Consider the following 22,994-nt stretch of genomic DNA (forward strand, 5'->3'; position numbering starts at 1 on the left):
GACTGTGAACATAAGGGAGAGGCAAAAAGGGAAAGCAATTTAGCATAGTTCTGGGCTGAAAGGAGCTCCAAGAGCCTTGTCCAGTGGCCATGGTACTGAGCCCAGGATCTGAAATGCTGGAAGGCTCCTCAGTGTCTGTGTTACAGTGGCTCCAGTATAAAGCTGCACAAATCAGATGCACTGCTGAACACACTCTGGGAATATTACGACCTATTTTAGGTTATTGGTTTTCTAAACTAGGAGGACACCTTTTCCTTAAGTAATGTGGCACATGATAACTCAAATACCACTGATATTTGCTCATTTCCCCTTTGAATAAACAAATGAGAACTGCTGAGAACACATCTACTGCTGGAATGTAATACTTTGCTCTTGACAAAAAAGCTTAAAGGAAGTTCAGCTTTCAAAGTGAACCAGGTGATTTAATTGCAATAAGCTGCCACCTTAAAATACATACTTCTGAAACACTATGATGTCACCATCCATGAGTTCATCAAGAGCTTTATCAAGAGATACATCATAGTCTTGAATCCTTTCTGTTAAATTGGGTTTAACTTCCTGTAATAAAGAACAAAAATTATTGATCACAGAATAAACAAGAGACAAAAATAAAGGTCACAAATAAAGGTCACGATAGTGAAGAAATCATCAGATAAGGTAACCTGTATGTTCTTCCAACTGAAACAAATGGATAGATATCTATCCATACAAATCAAATGCATGTATTATAAAATATCTATACACATATTACATATTTATACTTGCAGGCTGACTTCTTGGGATAGAAGCACCTGTGTAAACAAACTAGAATGACACTGTAACCCTGACCTGCCCAGAGCAAGGAGTACAGCTTTGCTTTTTAGGATGGCAGTGTGTGTGCTGCCCTGGAACCACAGAGAGAGCAGCAGGACTGCTACCAGAAATTGCAACAAAACCCCAATTCCTTGTTCTTCCTGTAGCAAGGACTTTGCCTTGGCAAGATCTGCATCTTCAGCACTCAATAAATGTAGCAGTTATGAAGATTTATTGCTTCTGTATTTGGGCAGAAACAGCACAGCAGACTAAGGATTTTGTTTGCTGACTTCTTAGGGAAGGAAGGAGAAGATGCAACATTTTCTCAGCTCCACTGTCTAAGGTGGGCACTGAAAACATGATGGCCAATAATGTCAGCAGCATTAGCTCCTCTAACACAGCAACACAGCTTTAGCACAACAAAGCTGCTCATACAGAACTTCATGGAGATTTTTTTTGTTTTTGAAGCCTTACACTTCTATCTTATCTGCTTAATATAAAATCTCTTTTGAAGTTAACTCTCTGCTGCTACTCTGTTGCAGCACGGTAGACTTGGAAGTTGCAGATTACAGTGCTGATGATTTATAAATTACCATTGTTATAAGCAACTTTTTAAAATTAATAAGTCTTTTTTCTTTCTTTACAGCATGCAAAAGACAAAAAAGTTACAAAAAGTTTATCAATCCAAACCTCATAGAGGATAAGGTTAGTTTCTTGTGGAAATCCTGCTCTCTCACACATAACTGGAAGCAAGTCACCTGTTGGGGAAAAAAAAAGGAATGTGAAATATGTTGCACGAATTGCTAGTGAGACCAATCACAAAAAGGAGAGAATCCCTTTTTTTACCCTGGGCAGATGGTTCTACAATGTCTAAGCCCTCCAGGTTAAAGTTTCCCTTATTGACATTCAACCAGAGACACATTTATGGTTTCTTTCCACTTAATCTGAACAACAAAAATACATGCAAGGTCATTGAAAATCCAAGAGATGAAGTAACACTGCTCCTTCCCCAGAGAAAGGGTTTAGTGTCTTTAAAAAAAAATTCATGACAGCTAAAATTAAAAACGAGACATTCAAAATGACAAACTAAAATATTTTTAGTCAGTGGGTATTTGCTGAATTCCTTAAATGGACCCATATGAAAACCAAGGCTCACACACAATTCAGGCTGAGCAGCTGCTCAGGCTGCCATAGTGAAAGGTTGTAGAAGAGTTATTTGAAAATCTATTGCAAAAGTATATTCCAAAAGTATCAGAACAGATAGAGGTAAGTATGAAATCCCAAAGCTTTACAACAGGTCCAAAACAGCTCTTTGTGGGCAGTAACACCTGGTGAGTACAGCAGCAATGAACTGACCACCAGCGGGGTTCTGAGGCTCAGACCTGCAGAAAATATCACTGACACAATGTGGGAACAAAACTGCTCAGGTGCTGGGTGAAATAAGAATTTGCTTCTATGGTGTACCTTTGGTTTCAGTGATGGAATTATTATTAAAGTATGTGCAATCTACTTTCATTAAAAACTTCAGTGATAGCACTGAAATTTAAATTCAGAACTCACGTATTTTACAGGATATAGGGGTGTAGATATGTCCACAATAATTCAAACTCCGAGTCTTCGGATCATACATCTTCAAAAACAACATTACATCATCTACAAATTAAAAAACAAGATTTAATTTTAAGTAAGGCTTGGGGAGGGGGAAGGAGATCACCTAGATATTTTTATTTACACAGTAACAAATACATGTCTTTGATTTATTAATTCGGTGCTCTTAAAATATAGAGAGAAATTTATTCAGTGAGTCTAAAACATGCAAAACATGTCTTCCACTTCAAGAGAAATGAAGGAAAAACTGCATGAGAAAAATTAATTTCAGCACTGTAGTCGTTTGATGGATACATCAACCACATTATTGAAAAAAGGAGTGCACTGTGTTTTTGGAGATATACCCAAAATGGAAGTGTTTTGTATTTCAGAAATGTTTAGACCATATGCTTACGATCTTTATCAAACTTGGGCAACGTTGCTCCAGTAGCAGCCATCTCTGGATCTACTGTTTCCAAAAATATTGTCCATGGATTCTCATTGTCACTGAGCTCAATCATCTATGTAAAAGGATGTGAGAGAAGAAAAAAAAGTCTCTGAAGAACATAATACAAACCTGGTATCTGCATTTTAATCAGATACAAGAACTTTATGACATTCTACAAGTGGGAGAGGTTTTTTTCTAAGTTGTGTTAGAGGAAGTTTATGAAGTTTATTAAGACACACAAATATAGGTATAAAACTACCAAAAACTTTGATGAAGCACTAACAGTAGGTTTTACTTAAAATGAACCCACTTCTTTATCATTTAAAAGTTGACCTACAGCTACCTTTACAGTGGCAAGGACATTACTTTGTTTTAGAATAAAAAGACACTGAAACCAATCTCTGTCCTCAGTGGTATTTACACACATTTTACACTTCAAGCAAGAGAATTTATTAAATCCAGCGGGTTTGCCCCTTTTGGCAAAGGGACATTTCTGTTTTAATCTAACATAAAAAAATCACGATCACACCTTTTATCCACAGAAGAAAAATCATGCACCAACCACACTCCTCTGCTTCCTATCCAAATTAATCCACTAAACCTCAAGTCTTCCCAAGTATCAAGCTTCACCAGATACAGTGAAATTAATTTTAAATTAAAAGCCTGAAAAATCTTATGTCTCAAAGTTAGATATTCTTAAAGAGAACTAAAAATCATGGGATATGTACAGAAGTAGTATCATCTCTCAGTGACTACTTACCGTTTTATTGCCATCTGCTTCATTATCTAACATTGCAGGTCTTTTTGTTCCATTACTTCTTGCTTGCATTGGCCATAATCTGATTTGATCCTGGGGAAATCCCTAAAATAAATAAAAATTGTGACAGGAAACGAAATCAAAACAAGGGAAAAATAGGCTAAGATGCTTTTACTAAACTCAAACAGATCTTCTGTGTTAAAAGGTCTAAATTATGATTGCTGTCAGTATGTGGAGAACATAAGGGCTATGAAACAACCATAATGTAACAAAATACATATGTGCTGGTATTCAGCTACAGAAAACTCACCATTGTTTGAGAGAGGTTTTGAACAAATTCTGTAAGTGTGGAGTTTTTTAATACTTTGAAAACGGTGTATTTCACTTTTTCTTCATCATACATATCATTGCCTTGGTGACCACAGAACTGATCCTCTGCCACTATCTGAAAAATGACATTTAAAGGTTACTATTCAGATTAGCCCAGCTGCACCACATAATACCTTCTCAGGATGCTTTACTGTGCAGCCTCACTGGCCCTCTGGCACAGTGCTAACACTGTTCATGTTCTCAGGGAGTAAATTTGCAAGAATACAGATTACAATGAAATTAAAAAATTGTGATTGATAATCTCATCAGTGCAAGTAATTAAAATACATTAATTCTTACAAATCCCAAGCAATTAAAAACCAGTCGTGCTTAGATCCCAAGTCTTGGAATGTGCTCTAACAATCTTGACACGTGGAGAAAATAAAAAGGCTACATAATTCTGTGCCTGGTGTAATGCAAGGAGGCCACCTAACCCTTCCCCTGCATTTCCCACAGCTCCCCATCACTCTTTGTTAACAGAAGCACAAACTGTGCAATGCTGCCAGTGTCCCACTGCAAACTGCTCAGTGCAAATGCAGTGCAGAACAAGCTGAACTTGACCAGTATCTCTGCTTATCAACACCAGAAAGAACAGGCAAGGAAACATGGAGGCCCATGGAAAATGGGTTCTATTTTCCTGTACCAGATGGGTTCTGGAAAGAGCCATAAACAGGGTTCCTTAAGGCAATTCATAACAATCTAGTCCATCTGGCTTTTCCAAAAAGATAATTGCAAATATAAGCACTCTCTCCTTCTGCTTCTACTTGATGAGCTCAGTTTGGCAGTAGTCCAGACCTGCAGCCTATGGCTAGATACATTCTAATTTTAGAAAATAATTCCTGAAGGAGATAGAAGTGCAGTGGCAGGGCAGCCATTTGAAATAACCTGGTCCTTTTCCCTTTCACCTGAACTTACTATTTTCACTCACAAGCACAATAAAAATTCTAAAGAAAACAGAAATGTTTATAACATACAGTACTGTGTGTTTTATTATGATTCATTGCATATGTAAATATACTTAAAAGCACTAAAATCATTACTTCTCTTCAAACACTACTTCGGAACAAAAACTTAAAAAAAAAAAAAAAAAAAAAAAAAGGAAAGAAAAATCAAGGTTTGCCTCCAGGGTGGCTCAATATTCTAAATTTTCATGGTAAAGTAGTTGTAACTTAATCTGCTTCAAAAGCTGACCTGCACTTGCATATAGAGGTGAGCTTCCTGCCTCTCCTTCCTCTTCTGAGCTTCTATCCTTTTCTCTTCTTGTAGCCTTTCTACAAGTTGTTGAGGAATATCATGGTCGGTGACAGGCTGCAAAACTTCACCTACAGAACAGATTTTATGATGTCATTTCAAGATTTACATCAAACAGGTTCTTTTTCATAGACACTTGACTTACTTCTGATTTGAAGTCAAAACCAGCTTTCTTTATCTTTTGCTTAAAAACATGGTTTGGTATCATCATGCTTTGGCAACATTGAAGCACTTTCTACAACAAGCCAAAATGCACTACCTCCACAAAATATGTATCATAGACTTTTGAATGAAATATTCAGTTCAGAATTAAAAAATATTTACCACCACTCCATTTTTTTAGCATATATATGTATCTACATGTTTACAATCAATATGATTCAATTCTATTACTGAAGTCAGTTCACTAAGTTTTCCATTCTATAAACCAACCAAGGCTGAAGCACTTTGTAGGTGCCTTACTGAGCTAAAAGATGACACAGAGCAAGCAGCACATGCTTTCCAAAAGTGAGAGAACGGCCGGTTGATCCCATGGGATCTCTCCATTCTGACTGTAAATAATGCAGTCCTGTTGTATAGGAAGACTGCCAACAACTCAAGAGGTAAAAAAACCCTGACTCCCTGCCTGGAAGACCCCCTGGAGCACAGAGAGGACACGTACTGAGCTTGGACTCCCTGATGTACACCAGCATGTAGGCGTTGGTGCAGTGTCGCACGGACAAGTCATCGTCGTGCCCCCCGTAGTTGTGCTCGATCGCCTCCTCCTTCGTGCATCTCGACACAACATCATCATCGAATTTACACCACTAGGGAGAAAGTTTTATAGAAAGATGATTTTACATGTAAAAACATATTCCTGGATGATAAATTAATCCTATTTCTGGCATGTCTTTCAACTCTTTGAAGTAACTAAAATTACTCTTCAAGCGGCATGACTTTCAAAAGGAAATCTAGTTCAGTATAATTTGTGCTACCTGCTACTTGTGCTCAGCATAAGGAAGTCCATAAATACCAAACCTTTACTGAACATTTTACAGTGAGTACCAAAAGCACAATAATTATTCCAGGAAGCTTTTCTTAAGACTGTTATTCAAATAGCTAGTTATTTCTGCAGGAAACAGAAAATTGACCTTTTCTGTTGTAAAATGAAATAAAAAGCAGTGATGCACAAGTCATCTAGTAATTATTTGTACATTTAGAGCAATATACATCAAATTTTAAATTAAAACAATATGGCCAATTAAGAATAAATTAAAATAGCAACAAATTCACAGTAAAATCTGACTTTTACTGTGAACAGTCAGGTACACACAAAACCAGTGAACTCAAGGGAAGAGGTACCTGACCTATAAGTGTCCAATCCAATCAAGTCACCTGAACCCGGGACAGTGGGACATATACAAACATGCTGAACTTCTGAGTCACAGAAACATTGGAAATGCTTGTATTTCCTTCAGCAAAGTCAGCCTCAAAAAAATGCTGGATAAAATCTGATCGAAGTAGAACTTCAACACATACACACACAAGTGAAAGGATTTCCTCAGTTAAAAAGTCTTTTGCTAAGAGTCAAGTGTGTCTGCAGACTTTTCTTTTAGGGGACAAAACTTCTAAAGACTTGTCCATTATGAAAACTGCATATATGCATCTACAACACACAAATACTTTTAGGTGCTTTTCAATACTCACTTTGCCATCGCCCTTTGGATTTAAGTAAACAACGTAATGTCCACCATGGTTATCTCCACTGTGTACTAGAACTGCATGGAGAATGTAATTTGCAGGATCTTTAGGATCTGTTTTTTGCAAAAATTCATCTAGTGGCAACTGTTCAGGAAATTCAAACCTAGTTTTGAAAAGAATGAAGACAATTGTATTTGTACTTAAGATAGACATACTTTATTATGCACGTATTATTATGGAACATTATGTGTACTCCTAAAGCAAAGTATAAAAATTGAACATGTTACTGTTACAATGCCATTTCTATCCAAGACATACTGCATACAGTGGCAGAATTTATACTATTTAAATATGGAGTAAAAATAAACTTTTTAAGCAGCTCAGGAAAGTATACCCTCAGTAACAAGGGCAAGAGCACTTGAATGAATTAGGGCTGGTTTGGATTCACTGTGTCAAGGCAAAAGCTTTACAATCTGTTGTTTTCTAGCAGACAAATGCAGCTTTTCTTGCACAGGTACCACTGGACTGGAACATTACTCTGAAATGTCTCACCTTGGTGAGAATGAGATAATTGCAACACACATTCAGTTTACAACCAACCACGTATCTCCTCAAGAAATTATCAGCCTCTACTTACAGTGAGTGGGCAAATGGCTCTCCCTCCATCCATGGAAACAGATGGAGGGCAAGCAGGTAAATCCTTATTCATCCTGCTTACTCTGGTGGCAGCCTAGCCACAAACTACCCAAAGAATGCGACACAAGCCATTAAAAGATGCAGTCACCTGTTCACAATCAAAACAATCACTATAAATTACCAAGCATTCAATTTGTCATTCTGAACCTCAACATTCAACCAGTACACCTTTAGGGAACCTCCCCTGTGTGTGACTGCACACATCTGCCTCTCAGAGTTTACTCAAAAACAGGATCTTAGGAAGCTATTTTTTGGTAAAATACATTCACAGGTCTAAATTCTGTTAAAAAAACCCCAACCCACACACTAAACCAACCAACCCACTTACCTATCATTTATCTTGATGTTTTGGTCAGTCTGAGGATCATACATAAACCTCATGAGCTGTAGGTGTAATACTGGTGGCAATGTTAGGAACTTCACACCTTTCTCTGCCTCCTAGACATTTTAAAGGAAATAGAGGGTTGAAATTTCAGGATTTTTAGCAACTCAAAATAGTTGTTTGCCACAGATACTCTTCATATGGACTTTTATAGACTTGATGACACAATGTGCACCAGAATGGTTCAAAACTTGGGTGCAAGTTAAGTATCCTAATGCTGCACCAATCTCCCATGAGCTACTCCAGTAACACAAGAACTCAGTTAAATTAAATTTAGGCCATTCATACAAGCATATTTGGACACCTCCCTGCATTAAGAGCAAGTTACCTGCATAAATAAAATTGAGAGAATATGGAGGCAAAAACTCATTTTTGATCTATTAAGAATTTCATGTTCATTGCATCCTGCCAACAAGTATTTGGCTACTGTGCTGCACCTTCCTAAGAACAGCTAAAGAATATATAGAACATTACTGATAAAACCTGGCTGTGGTGGCCAGTGAACCTACATTACAAGGGACAGAGAGTTCTCAGTAAGACCAGTCCCGAGTACCACAGGAACCACTTTAGGTTTGGGTGACCAGAAAGGCTTCTCCCAGGATGCTTGTTCTGTTACGTTAATCTATAACATAATAATCTAATATAATTTTATATAATCTATAATCCAGTTTGGATTCCCTGGTTGGCTGTTAGCCTCTACCTCTCGTCACTCCCCCAGAGATCCCCATTGGTCCCGTTCCCTAGTCCCGCCTTTTCCCCGCCCCCAGATAAAACCCCGGTTCGCCTTTGTTCTCTCGTCTTTGCCCCTGAATCTTCGGCAGTGTAGAAGCTGTAAATGCTCCTGCTGGAACTCATGCAAAGGCCCTTCCCATCTCTTTGTAACCGACTTTACACTGAAGCAGGCCATGCATTTGTGTGTGCGTGCATGCATGTGACCCCACAGAGCTGGACAGAGACAGCAACACCTGGCATGTCAAAGCTGCAGAAATAAGCTTTAGTAAAACATTATTTATAAAGGACTTCAGCTTACTCCAGTGGGTGCAGCAAAGTGCAGCTGAAGAGCTCAGAAACACGTGCACACACATAAATGTTTAATTTTCATGGGTTCATTTGGTGTTCTTGCTGAGGATACAAACATGAGCTCTCCAAAGTTACTTTTAGAGCTATGCTGCTTTTTCACTTGACACATGGAAGAACAGACTACTCATAGAGGAAGAACTTCTCAGTCTTGAGACTGGTAGAAAAGTGAACCATTCTAGAAACTGGAAGACTTGGACCTATAAAACTCACTACTAATTAAATTGCTATAGAATCAGAGCTCCATTTTAAGAAAACTAACAGCAAATAAGAGGAGCTACATAAAATGCTTGTCTAAGAAGAAGCATCACCAAAATCAGTTGATAAAATCTAGAATGGGTTTTGCAACACAGCTGTGTTATCAAGGATAAAGAAATAAGATTTAAAACCAGGAAAAAAAAAAAACAATACCTGCAAGCCATGTTCTCCTGCATCATACTTGTTATCACCATCCAACTGCTCCACTGCAACGTAGTCAATGAAGGACTCAAAAACTAAATGAAAAAGAATGGGGAATTTTACAGAAGGAGGAAAAAAAGTAAGTTTCCTCTAGCCTGCAATGTATTAATCAAATGACATATTAGGACATGGCAGTTTGTGTTTGAATATTTCTGTCCTTACTTTAAGTAAAGTTTTACATTATTTAAGAATGTCAAGAAATGCACCATACTGCAGGAGCACATCTAAGAATATCGGTAGATTTTAAAATCACAGTTACAGCTCTCTGCCACAACTCCTCACTTTGCAACTGTTAGGCATCAAGCCAGATGCCTCTGTTTGCTGGACTCTTACACATCCTTTTCCATGCCTTGTACACCAAGGGCTCAGTAAGGAGATGGTAATGCTGTTCTGAGTAGTTCAATTTTTTTTCTTGCTTATTACTATGGTCAGGTCTAAATAAGACTCTATTTTGTCTGAGTTCATCTTTATATATAAATTATAATTACTGTGACAACATCACCATGGCACAGTTCTCTGACACCAGAAAATTTCTAAAGTTCTTCAAGTTTTATGAAAAGATACCAGTAAGAGAATTAGGGAGGAAAGAGCAGGGAAAGGAAATGGAATAAGGGAAAAAAAAAGAAATGTAATGCAGGCAAAAAACATTCTCTGCATTGAAAATGTTTTCAATGAGGTGTCCTAAAGCAGGTATTTCTAATCACTGTGCACCAACAAACCCATTTGAAATCAGCAGGCACTAAAGTTGTGCAACATGTTGAAGTACTGGATTGGTGCATATCACAATGTGTCACTTACTATTTTTCTTTCCCTTTATACTTAGCTGGATGTCATAATAATCTTCTATTCGTTCAGATCGATAGTCTACGTGCTTGCATTGGATATAAGACTGGAAACAAAAACGAAACAACAGGGAAGTTCAATTTTATACAAGTAGCAAGAGTTAATTTAAATTATTTTTGAGAAAGGTATTAAATACATACCACCATCTTCCCTCTGAACAATTTAGGGATTGTGCCTTCTACACACGTGCCTTTCATTTTATTTTCCACATTATCAAGCAGCTGAAAGAAAAATCAGTTTTTACACAAGACAAACTAGCAGTTTTTAAATTTATTCATCACACACACATGATTACTTGACTGATTAGATACTAAGTCTCTTGGATAAAAACGAAATATTAGTCTATTTGTACTGGCATCTCCTTTCTAGTCCTTTAAATCCTCCTCCTCCCCCTAAACTGAGGGCTACTCCATTCCTTTGAGTCTGGAAAACCCCACAGATGTAACAATGCATTTCATCTTCAAAACTGCATTTCTCTCCACAGCTATAAAAGTACCACTAGCACATGCTCCAGCTACTTTCAAGCTTCCCTACTGTTTACAAATTCCTCACCCACAAAAGGCCACAAGCAATTCATTCTTAAAGAGGAACCAAGGCAAAAACTCTGTCTTTGAGACCTAATTTAAATTATTCAGGGCCACTATTACTCTGATTGTTCCTAAACTATATCATATACATATACACACAATTTCAAGAGACAAATACATACATCACAGATCAGCAAGAAATAATATAAACATACCACTCGACATAATTCCTGGACATCATGTTGCATGAAGCTGTCTAAAGTTTCCCACCTTTGTAAGGCAAATAAATAAAAAATTACTAATTATGAAAAAAACACCTCAAAAGACATTTTTCTGATTTCTTTGCAGATCAAGAATGTAAAACACAGCAAGATGTAAACACTGAGATTTAGGACTGGCTGCTGCACAGGTTCTTTAGTTGTGTAGGAAGAAGGGGCAGTGAACTCGTGAGACATTTTGGCAGCCGTTCTGTGGCCACCCTCCTTCTCCTGTGTGGGACTGGGGACAGGGACTGGGAATGCACCCAGAGCCAGCTGAGGAGGCCACAGCCAGGCTGCTGCTCTTCCAGTCTACAACCCAGTCTCAGTTCATGCCAAAAAGCTCTTAAGAGAAGACTTGGGAGCAATTCAATGCCATCAGTTTCCACAGCAGGTTTCCAGCTGCCTCTCTTCTGAGGGCACTTCAGGTGCAGTCAAGTATCATTTAGGGATTATTTCAGCACAGGAAAGGAAGCAAATGGATTTATAGGAAAGACTGGCTCCTTTGTGCTCATCTAAACAGTTAATCCTGGGCATGCAGTAACTCCAAGGAGGCATTCAGCTTTCTGAACGGTCCATGTGCAAACACACTGTGTGAAAGCAGGGGTAAGGGCAGCAGGCTCTAAATGCCTTCTAGCCAGCATGCCACACAGCAGCAAGGGTGTTCAGCACTTCTGCCTTCAATAAAACAAGAGTAACATGCTTCTAGCTCCAGCATTAAATACTCCTGTGAGAACTGTAACTTCAACTCAAGAAAACTTTTAAGTTCTAAGTCTCTGACAATTTTTTTAGCAGCAGTCACCACTCCCAACTGTAGAAAATAAACTCTGTTGACTGTAGGCTCCAGCTTCAGTGGGATGTTCCACCCTGGCCCTGGAACCAGCACCAGGGTGACCAGGAGCAGTGCTGACTTTATCCTCCCTCACACTCTCTTCTCAGTGACTCACCCCCACTGTCACACGGCAGCAAATTAATCTCCAAAGTGTGCCAACAACTGTGCGGGGTCCACACTTAAACAAGCTGAATCAAGTGACTTGTCAGATAATTAAGAATAGAAAATAATGCCCTGAACTCTCTAGGCTTTACACACTAGTCAGCTCATAGGACAAACCAAAGAAAAAGGTCACACACTAAAATTAGGATAAAGAAGGGCCCCTTCAGACATGGCATCATTTTCTACTTAAAGAGGTCAAACTTAGAAATTCACAACACTCAGTAAAAAGTACTACCCTAACCAGCATCTATCTAGGTAGGGCCCACAAGGCCAAAAACCCCTCTCTGATTCAATGATGAGGGAAGAGGAAAACCTAAATCTTCAAACACATTCTAAAACTCCTTCCCAAGAACAAAAGCAGGCATGAACACATTTTTAAAGCCCTGCTGGTTTGGATATACATTTAAGCATCTGCAACACCCTTGGGAAAGGTCTCTTCATGCTACTGAATATGACACAGTTGGGATCTTAAGTGAAGATGAAATTTTACTCTATCACCAAGTCCTTCCAATGTAACGGGACAGCAGGAGCACTGATAAACTAAATATACAGTGTGCTAGTAGGAAGAGGGTATGGTCAGATAAACAGACAACACTGAGGCTACTGATTTCCCTTTAAGATTCCCCAAAGGGGGAAAAGTCAAGGTTGCAAAGACACAAGGTTACAAAGAGTGTTTCTAGGACAGAGCACCACTACAGGCTGTAGCAGCAGACGCAGGATGAACACAGAGGACAGCTGTGTGGAAAAGATGATACAAACTCCCTAATGTGTTTTGAACTAAAACAGTGCTTGTCAATATTACTACAAGACTAACCTACAGTGAGACAAAGTAATACAAAATCCAGTATTTTAGAACAGATTTTAATAAAATCCTACTCCACACTTACAGCACATGCAAAGAGAAGACCTGTAAAGGTTATGCTAATGTTAGTTTTTCTGTCCTAACTTGTGACTTTGATATGTTGTAAGAAAATGTTACAGCAGCCAACAATGTACAACATGGACATGCAAATTACTGCTATTGCACTAAATCTAAAACAGATTCCATTTTAAAAAGATATTATCAATGCATGAACTGCAATGTTTCAACAACTGTTTTGTTCTGAATTTTACTTAAGTCAAATTCATCACACAATGTTCAAGTAACAGATAAATTATAACCCTGCTATTAACAGCTCTGTTTCTGTACCATTCCCCTTCCCACAAAAAAACTGACTTTTGGATCAGCTGTCCTTAGTACTGGCTACAAATAAAAACCTATCCAAGTCAACTACAGAAAGTTAACAATTAACAATAATAACAATTAACATGTTATATTAACACTTCTCTGCACCTCTCTAAAAATAACCTTATTAAAATAGAACATTTTTAAAGAAAAGCTTTATGAAGCCTGCAAAAGCCCAATAAATAGTGCAAGTTTCTGAAACTTACCCAAATGATTTTGTTAACTTTTTAGTTCCAACTGGTTTGTCACTATGTTGCAGCTCATAAAACACTCTTTGCAATGCTAAAGGAACACTTTTGGATGAATCATCTCCTTCTGTGGGCATCATGTACACAGCCTGAAAAAGCATTTAGTTCAATTAGTATCAGAAAAGTTTATTGCTCATCCTATTTAATGCATTCTTTCCTCTTCAGTGACTTCCTTCATAGAACTCAATTTAATCAACACTTCAAAAAAGTCTGAAAAAAAATCTTGTACTGTAGTGTAAAAATGTTAATTGTCTGGAACAACTCTTCTTAGAGCACAGTGGTTAGAAAGATGTGAACAACAGATTCCATTCATGGTTATTTTATCTAAATAGTTCCCTTATTCCAGCCTAGAACAGTAAATGCACTAAAGCATTTAACACCTTCAAATAACTCTCATGCCTGGTATGTCTGCGCAATCATCACAGTAGGACCAGATATACCAGTCAATACTACAGACTTTTGAAAATAACTGGTATTGTGAAAAAGCAACCACATGAAACCATAAAGGGCAACAAGTGAACGAAAACAGAAATGGCCCACATGGAGAAAGATGTCAGAGGAAGCTCTGAGAGCTCCCGATACATTCATTCCTACTTAACGTCATCACTGTCCAGCAAATAAACAGCTTAACAATTCAATTCACTGATTATACTGATCTGTGAAGGATTGAGAACAGAGAAATTACACAAATAGACCAAACAGGGATTAAGAGTTCAATAGTCATTGAAATGAGATTTACTTTTTAAGAAGTGTACATCAATACATCTAGGGACAAGGAAGAGCAAACAAAAGGTATTTACAGGGAGATGTTCATTTAAGAAGCATAAATAATAAAAAGAAACAGACAACCCTGTAAGGAGATTAGGCAACAAACGAAACTAAAAAGGACCCCAATATTAAGTAGCATATGAGAAAATAACCTGTTAAAAACAGAAAAATTGCCACCTGAATTTTTTTCCTGTGAAACAACAGGGAACAATCCATTTCTGTGAGTGAAGTGCTGAACTGGACCTCAGTGACTCTCCCTCAGTTTGTGCATTAGCCTGAATTCCAGAGGTGTGCAGCACATCTAACTTACCCTGGACTTCAGTTCCCTAAATATAGAGCAAGGGTAGCACTTCCAGCAGGCAGCTGGGAATTGCTGGGCAAACACAGTCACTGCTACAGGACAGCTCAGAGTGATGGGAATCAGATGGGACAAGCACTAGATGAAGACAATGCTAATAGAAAAAGAACACAAGGTTGTGGCAAAAAAGAAAAGAAAAACAGCAAAAGAAGTTCCTAAAAAGTTGACAGGCCCGTTTTCTATTCCAATTCTGAGGATCCACTACATTTTCCAAAAGTACAGCAACAGAAATACTTCAAAGAATAAAGAAACTGTGATCAGAGTATCTACAGCAGTAAGATGAAATAAGAGAAATAATTTCATAAAGAAAGCAAATTCCTGATATTCTGACAAAAAAAACAATGGTTAATTAAGCAACTGTAAAGTAATATGATAATTCATGTGACTGTATCTTTAAAATTTTTAATTTAATTTTCAGAAGTTACCAGTTAATAGAGATGACCTAAAACAGAATCATGAACACCAGTAACTTCCAATTTTTATTTCTACTCAGTTGCAAGCTACACTGTTAGTAGTACTTACACATACAGAAAGGAAACGTTAATAAAAATTACCTGAAATTTATCATCAACTATATTCTGAAGGACAGTCAACAGAAGTCTTTGTTAGAGTAATTTTAAGAACAATAGCCCAACCTCACCCTAATGGCAACAATAAAAAAAGTCTTTTGCTCTACTTTGGGATTTGCTTAAACTGCTTTTATAAATTTTATAAATTGAAGAAAAGAGCATCTTCAATTTTATCACTGGCAACAGGTTTTAACTGTTGAAACTCAATAACCCTTCAACTTTTTTAATGTGTTAAGCACTGCTTCAAGAGTTTATGGTGATGCAGCCTGGAAGAGAACTCTGTAGGTTCTGATCTCTGTTCCTGCCCATACAGGTGCCAAGTTCAGAGTGGGGTCCAGGTGCTCAGGATCAGATCCAGTTAAATTCTGAGCATCTCCAGGAATGGAGATCCCACCACCTCTCCATACATCCTAATGTAAAGCTGGACCCTGATTATGGAAATTTCCATCCTAAGATCAGAACATTCAGCTTCAAAGCAATTCAAGTAAGCTAATGAAGTAAATAATTTCCAATTGCTTTATGTTTATCATCCAAATGCAGAATCCCAGTTAACCAGATCAATCTGGGCAAACTCCAATTCAAATTTCACTAGCTAGGCTTATACCTCTGATTTCACAAGCAAAAATTATTTCTTGCTTTAAAATATGAACATCAAAACAAGTCGCCATGCTGAAGAGTCAACTTTAAACCTCCTCCTGTACCTGGTTTATGAACCTTTTTAAGAGTGGGTGTCACTGGCTAAAGGTAGAAAGAGAAACAGTTCAACAATCAAGTCTCAAATCTTCCGAATCTCTATCACCAGCCCCTATTAACTTCTTTGAATATCTTATAAATTCTTTTTTTAAAAAAAAAATATATATCGACACTTGCTATGTTTAAACAAATAGAAACAGGGTGTGAAAATCAAGTAATGAAAAAATGCAAATATAGTCACTGCTGATACATTCAAAAATAAATACTAAAATGCTAAACTTACAGCAGGCTAAAAATCAACATAGTGATTGACTCTTCCATCAAAAATGCATAAACTGGAACTCAGAATACCTTGACAATTAAACAAAATTAAATCCTTTGCCTTTAGTTCCTTTTTTTTTTTCCATGTTTTTCTCATATACCATCTGGACAATTAATTCCCTTCCTATATCTCTCAAGTAATATTCCAATAATAATTTACAATTTACTTATAATCACTACATTCCAGCTGTCATTGAATAAAAACACCAGTCTTATTTCTCTGGAAGTTCTACATGTGTTATGACAAAGCAGACATTTAACACAGCCTTTCTTGGCTCTTCATTCTGTTTGTGTATATAGGTAATATTGGAGCTCATTTATCTAAGTTTTTCTCCACTCTACCACTTTTTAAGTATTATCCTCTTCAAACCTTTATTTTTATGCCTTACCCTCCCAAATTCTGAAAGCCTGACCTCAAGATAAAGGAGTGAGGCATTCTGATACACTCAAAAAAGCAAGGTCTCTTAATTTAACACCTGAGAAATTCCCTCAGGAAATGAATACAAAAGAGGGATAAGTATGTATAGGCATACTGACAGATATGAGAAAAATTTTAGATATTTATATAATAAAAGAATGGTACAGGTAACTTTGAACACATTGCTTAAAGCCAGGAATTACTTGAAGAAGGGAAGAAAATACTGTGCACTAAATTCCAAGGTTAGGTAAAATATATTGCATAACCTTAGGAGAGCCAGGAAGAAATGGACCAGTACTTAGTATTTTAATGTAGTCTATCACCATTCTACAACGCTCTCATGAGTTGTAGGGACTTTTTCAAGGGAACCAGCAAGAAGTTCCCAAATGGACTGAATGCAGCCACAAGCACGGACAAGCTGGAGGCACTAAAGACAGTTCTGGGACAACTCAGGTAACAGACCCCAGGATCAAACCTGGATCCCTCTGGAAGTCACCACTGCCTCTTGCCTACATGGACTGCAGTTAAGCAGAGATTATCAGTCACAAACAACAAATAACAATATGCTCTAATGTGAAAGTTCCTTTCTTTATACCCTACCACTAAAGCCACCTTGTTGCTTAAAGGGGAGGTCTCGTTTCAAACCCCCAAGAACCTCCTATCTGCTATCTGGAAGCAGAGCAGAGAAGAAAGGACCTCTCCATCAATCCTCACCCACGCTTCCCCAGGGCCTGACTTTCCATAGGTACGTGCCTGCCTTTGCTATTGTTCATTGCTTCCCCAGCTCTGCTCCTGACAGCAGCTTCTCTGGGAACAAAGCTCTAAGTAACAGCAACAGAAATCATTATTTCTTCCAAGGAAGGAGGATTCACAGAAATTATGGAAACAGTGAGAAGCAAACCAAGGATACTGCACGTTTCATTTTACTTTGGTTTAAGAGGAACGAGTTTGGTCAAAGTGAAAACAAAAATGTAAATAATACTTTTTCCAGACAAGGCAATTCCTGATTCTTCCTGATCTGTACCAATGCCAAGTGAGTGCTAAAGCTGTCTAAAACTGCCACTGTCATCTGTTCTGTTTGGAGGGGCTCTGAAAGCCTGAGAAATGAGCAAGGAATTGGGTATACCAGCTGAGTCCAGGAACACTTCCATAAAGGAAGCTGCAGCTACCAACTTCAGTAAATTAAGTTTCCTCATATGGTCACTAGCCAGATATTAAGAGACTCTAAAAGCTGCTATTTATTTTGGGGCTGGGGAAGAAGTGCAGGGGAATGCCTGGTAAGATTAGTTCAGCTGAAACCAATCTGTATTACAAAAAGAATTTCTTCTTCACTACCTCATGGTACATACTGATTTAGTGACTACAAGACAATCTTGAGCAAGCTACTCAATTGCATTAGATGGAGCTATTACAAAAACACTTCTTTCTCTCAAGCAAAGTGAAGTTGTCCAAAAAAGTAAAATGCACAAACATTGAGTGCTGAGCAGAAAGAACAGACTTTATAATGAGTGATAAACTGAATGAGTAAATTATACCTCCTGCAAAAAAGAAACAAAACAGGTGCATCATGTAAAACAAGACAAGTGTTTATCTCTTGTCCATGGCATTGGTAAGATCTCACTTACATTCTACTGGAGTATGAAGTGCTGGTTTTTTTGCAGCACTTCAGAGTAAACAGCACATTGCACATTGCAAAGACAGAAAACAAATGCCAACTGGGACACTTACAGGCCACAGGGATATAAATAATAACATGGTGGGAAATTAAAGGCAGTGGAAAGCAGGTACATTGGAAAGGGAAAAGAAAGCTTAACTGAACAGCAACAACTAGTCTACACAAGAGAAAGCCCAAGTTAGAACAGTTCATTTTCATCAAGAGACAGAGAGTAAGTGCAGAAATGCACACAAGGATGAATTAGGATCAATAGGACACTCCAATACACTGAATAGTTCCAAGTTATTTTTTTCTCCCAGTACATCCCCTCTTCTAGATCACCACCTCCAATATCAAGTCATCACTTCTGTTTTTAATCCCAGTGAGGGCACTGCACTGTTTTAAAATTATACATTATCTAGTTATTTTATTCTGGCTTTGGATGAGACATTTATTAAAAGGTATTCAAAGAAGTTCTTTCCAGCAAAGAAATAACATCTACAGTAAACAAAAAATATTACTAAAGTAAATATAAAATTCAGTGTTTAAACTACTGAAAATACAATGCTTTCCATCACTATAAGGATGGCAATCATAATAACAAAAAATTCTGCTGCATAACATGAATTTCAAGATGGAGCAAATGCGTATTTTTGTGCATTGTTTATGGGCTGAGAAGCCATAATTCCCTATTTTAACTATTTCAAAAAAGGGAAATTACTTCCATCTTTTATCTGCAAGATTAAACTCCTTCTCCTGCCCCCAGCAATTCCTAGCAATATTAGCACATAATACAGTCAAAGAAACACCGCCTAAGCTCAGGTCTTCTGCAGGTGCTCTGCCTGCTTCCACAAAAGACAAAAGCTTGTGTTCCACACACTACAAAAGGGAGCTTCCTGTACTCTGCCTGCAGTACGGCATGCATGACCATGTAAGTCACAACTCCTCTGAAAGGATAAAGGAGGCAGAAGGATCACACAGCTCTGTTTTGAAGCATTTATAAATGCTAAGTAGAACAGCCAATGTTACAATCTCATGTTCTTTCATGTATTACTTACCTTTCGTAGCTGATTTGTGAAAAATAAAGTCTGTAACAAGCTGTTCATGTAACAAGTTGCTCCCTGGTTCTTTAAGCCAACATATCCTGTGTGCTTCTTTGAATCCCACCTGGAAAATAGTTTGTGGTTGAAACCAAGAGAGTTCTGTATTGCCAATAATAAAGAGTATTTGTTCTAAGGTACTGCTGCTGGTAGATACCAGCTACTCTTCATTGCTACTGAAGGTTCAAATAAACTACACTTCATTACTGCCTGCCAGTAACAACAGTCTTTGCAATGAAATGCTTAGTGATTTTATTACTTTTTAAAGAAATATGTTCTATATGGCAGAAAAATTATGTCCTATGAGAGAGCTGTGGAACTCAGAGCTGTACTTTTAAGGGGCAAGTCTGCACCTCTGTACAGCCCCGTTGTTTACAAGTGCCATGAAGGGGAACAACTGAGATGAAGCAGTTTTACAACAACTGCAAACCAAGGCAGGTTAGACAGCAGAGCCACCTGGCTGCACCTGAAACCCCATCAGCTCCCACACCACAAATGCTCGGGCCAGAACTGCAGAGGTGTTGAATCACAAACCAACTCACACAGAAGCTGAGTTTCCACAACATTTTGGTGACTTGTGCAAACAGAAATTTAAGCTATAAAAAATCTCTATGCAGCTATGAAAATATTGCCATGTGAGAATTCATCAATTAGTAGTGACAAAGTGAGAATGTCTGATGGGAGCTACAAATGGCAATAATACAAAATACTTGAATCATCTCAAGCAACATAAAAATACTAGAATTAAGAATTTTGAATATTGATTTGTTTTTAATCAAAAATACTTACGCTACTCCGTGTGGAGCATCTGCTTGAACATAGACTTCAAAAGTAACTTTGTCCTCTTCTATAAAGCCTTTTTCAGGATCAGTAACTTCCTGTAAAACAGGAGTGACACAGGAACATGAGAAGTGGAACACGCATCGAAGCATTCAGTTAGACATTGCTTCCTAATTTCCAAGCCTGAGCTATCAGTAATAATAAACTGAAGAACACCAAAGCAGCTGTTTGTCAGCTTGCTACATTTAAATTCTTTTTCAGTGTCTCAATGCAGGAAACTTGTTGTTGCCTTTTAAGATTTTGCAGTAGTTTTTCAGTTTTCAATGATATAAGCTGGTAATAAGAGTTGGTAATCAAATGTTCTAGTTCTTCTAGACCATATTCCAAAATCTTTGCAAATGCTTAAAAAACTGTCACAATTCAAGAGAAACCTCAGTAATATTATTAGGGCATTAAATATTTGTACACATACACAAAGAACATATGGAAATGCAAGCAAATGTATGTTGCTCCAGAATGTCATTGACTTTCACAAAGTGAAAACAAAACACAAGCACTCAGATAGACAGAAAATAATAATGAAGGAATATTTAAATTACAACATAAGTAAAAGCACTCTATAAAAATCAAATTAATACAGTAAGAAATTGAAAAGAAATCTACAGCAATGATAGAAAAAAGTAACAGCTTGGGGAAAAAACCCCCTTGCTATCAGCATCTCAGTATGCAGGAGTACAAGTACAAAACTGCTCCTATCTAACATAAACTAATACATGTCCAATTACTTACACTCCAGGCCATGAAGTTAGAAAAGCCCCAGTCATTCTCCTTATGAAAGAACAAGTGACTAATACGACGACTGAATGATTTTTCATCATCCTTGTAGTTTATTATCTTGAGAACTGCTTGTGCATGACAGGACCATGACCTATAAATACAGAAGAAACACTTGAAACTCTTTCAAAATCAAGCTTTTTATAGTTGTTACGTAATTTTTTTTGTTAGGGATTTTTGGCACATTACTTTCACACACCGGCTTTTTTTTCCTTTTTAGATGTTAATTGTTATTGAGGGCATGAACCTCTGGGGCTTTCTGAAGCCACGTTATGAACCAGGAATGGAGATTTTCTTATGGCAACAGTGTTGACAAGAAAGTGTGTCAGTGACTTGCAGGTTGGTTTAAGAAACTGACGGCTCTCCCACATGAGTTAGTTCTGATCAACCTCACTGCACATGGACAGGCCAACTCCAAGTACCCTTGGTGTCTACAGAGTGGGAGGTCTCAGCCTTTGGTAAGGAGAGGAGGAGGAGCTTCTACCCTTTTTCCCAGAAGGTAAACTCCCCAACACTAATTGTCTCAGCAGCACTTCTTCATGACCACTGGTGTTCCAAACCACCCTACTCGTGCAAGGCAATCAGTCTGGATACCAGCTCAGACAAAGTCCTGTCACTGTCTCATGCAGTGACACTGATGCTTGCTCAGCTCCACCAGCTGCACCTTGGTTGGTACTTCTGAAGATCACATTGTCCTTTTTCTGTAAATACTAGGATGTGAATCATGCCCTGTGACTTGTTAATATACTTAAAACTTTTTCTTTACATTCTGCCCTGAGCACTCACCTCTAAATCATAAAAACAATGAAGAAATGCAACTTATTATTCAGAGTAAACAAGCTTTGTGAGATTCAGTGTCAGAATGGGAGTTACCCTATTGGAAAGGACACCTGAGAGGTCTGCACTCTTCCTAGATAAGCTACAGGAATGGCCCAGAAATTTGTAGTTATTTTTTAAATTTTTTCTATTATTTACAAAAGCAGTCAAAGGTAGCCAATGTTGATTTGCATGCAGGACTCCAAGAACACACATGTGTTCAGATCTTGCTGGATGAGTGATGAACTCCACTTAAAGAGAGGACTCATGCCCTGTTCTGCCTGCACTGGTAGCAGTTACCTGTTCACACGCTTCACAGGGCAGCATTTATAGCTTGGCATGGTTAGAGAAGCTCCACTTTCATTTGAAATAAACCCAGAACTTTTTCCATGCCAAGAAAACTGTCAGTCAAGGACTTCTCCTTCAGCAAGCATATATCTAAATTCTACCAAAAATTTCTAGTTACACAAGCTGATTTTAGCTCATCCTAAAGAGGGGATTATTCTTACACTTTGAGATTTAGAAAGGTGGGGGATAAAGGGGACTCAAGCCCTTGCAAGAATTCTCTCCTCTTGCAGAAAGCAAGGCGAAGTATTTTTTGTAGATGTTTGTATTTCTTGCAATAGATTAACCAGTATCAAGCGAGGACTTGTACAATAATTAAAGGGGTCTTACGTGGAATCAGATTCAGCATTGCACTGAAGGAAGAATCCTACGCTTTTTTGGTGTGGTCTGTCCGGGTAGAGGCGCGGCATAACCATGATCTTCCATGGCAAATTCCGCACGAAGCAGGGAGGGCTGAGGACTGACTCACTCAACCTGTTGAAGCGTTCGACTGTAAACTGAAATGTTGCTTCTGATCGCCAACTTGTATCTGTAATACACACACACAATTGTTTGAAACACCTCATGTTCTTCACTCCAAGATGGCCAACATCATCTAACATGAGCATGTTTCATGTGGTGGGATATTGGAAGGAACAAGAACATCCCCATCCCAGTGAACTACTTAATTACTGACATTCCAATTTTTTAATTTTGAAAAACACTGCAACTCCATTCAGGCAAACAGGGCACTGCAAGACGTGTCC

General features: G+C 38.0%; 1 protein-coding gene across 1 annotated transcript in view; it reads right to left on the minus strand.

The window, feature by feature from the left end:
- Window positions 1-22,994, minus strand: part of USP7 (ubiquitin specific peptidase 7) — a 40,856-nt gene that overhangs the window by 12,274 nt on the left and 5,588 nt on the right. Inside the window, exons 2-20 of the mRNA XM_008633381.2 lie at window positions 22,579-22,777; window positions 21,043-21,181; window positions 20,263-20,351; window positions 19,432-19,540; window positions 13,551-13,681; window positions 11,084-11,138; window positions 10,482-10,562; window positions 10,297-10,387; window positions 9,451-9,533; window positions 7,909-8,018; window positions 6,891-7,047; window positions 5,866-6,010; window positions 5,145-5,275; window positions 3,895-4,029; window positions 3,588-3,689; window positions 2,795-2,900; window positions 2,353-2,445; window positions 1,483-1,550; window positions 458-558 (exon numbers count right to left, since the gene is read on the minus strand). Coding sequence (XP_008631603.1) covers window positions 458-558; window positions 1,483-1,550; window positions 2,353-2,445; window positions 2,795-2,900; window positions 3,588-3,689; window positions 3,895-4,029; window positions 5,145-5,275; window positions 5,866-6,010; window positions 6,891-7,047; window positions 7,909-8,018; window positions 9,451-9,533; window positions 10,297-10,387; window positions 10,482-10,562; window positions 11,084-11,138; window positions 13,551-13,681; window positions 19,432-19,540; window positions 20,263-20,351; window positions 21,043-21,181; window positions 22,579-22,777 — 2,125 coding nt within the window. The remainder of the gene's footprint in view (window positions 1-457; window positions 559-1,482; window positions 1,551-2,352; window positions 2,446-2,794; window positions 2,901-3,587; window positions 3,690-3,894; window positions 4,030-5,144; window positions 5,276-5,865; window positions 6,011-6,890; window positions 7,048-7,908; window positions 8,019-9,450; window positions 9,534-10,296; window positions 10,388-10,481; window positions 10,563-11,083; window positions 11,139-13,550; window positions 13,682-19,431; window positions 19,541-20,262; window positions 20,352-21,042; window positions 21,182-22,578; window positions 22,778-22,994) is intronic.

The sequence above is a fragment of the Corvus brachyrhynchos genome, unplaced genomic scaffold, assembly GCF_000691975.1.
Source record: "Corvus brachyrhynchos isolate BGI_N302 unplaced genomic scaffold, ASM69197v1 scaffold5, whole genome shotgun sequence".
Classification (NCBI taxonomy): Eukaryota; Metazoa; Chordata; class Aves; order Passeriformes; family Corvidae; genus Corvus; species Corvus brachyrhynchos.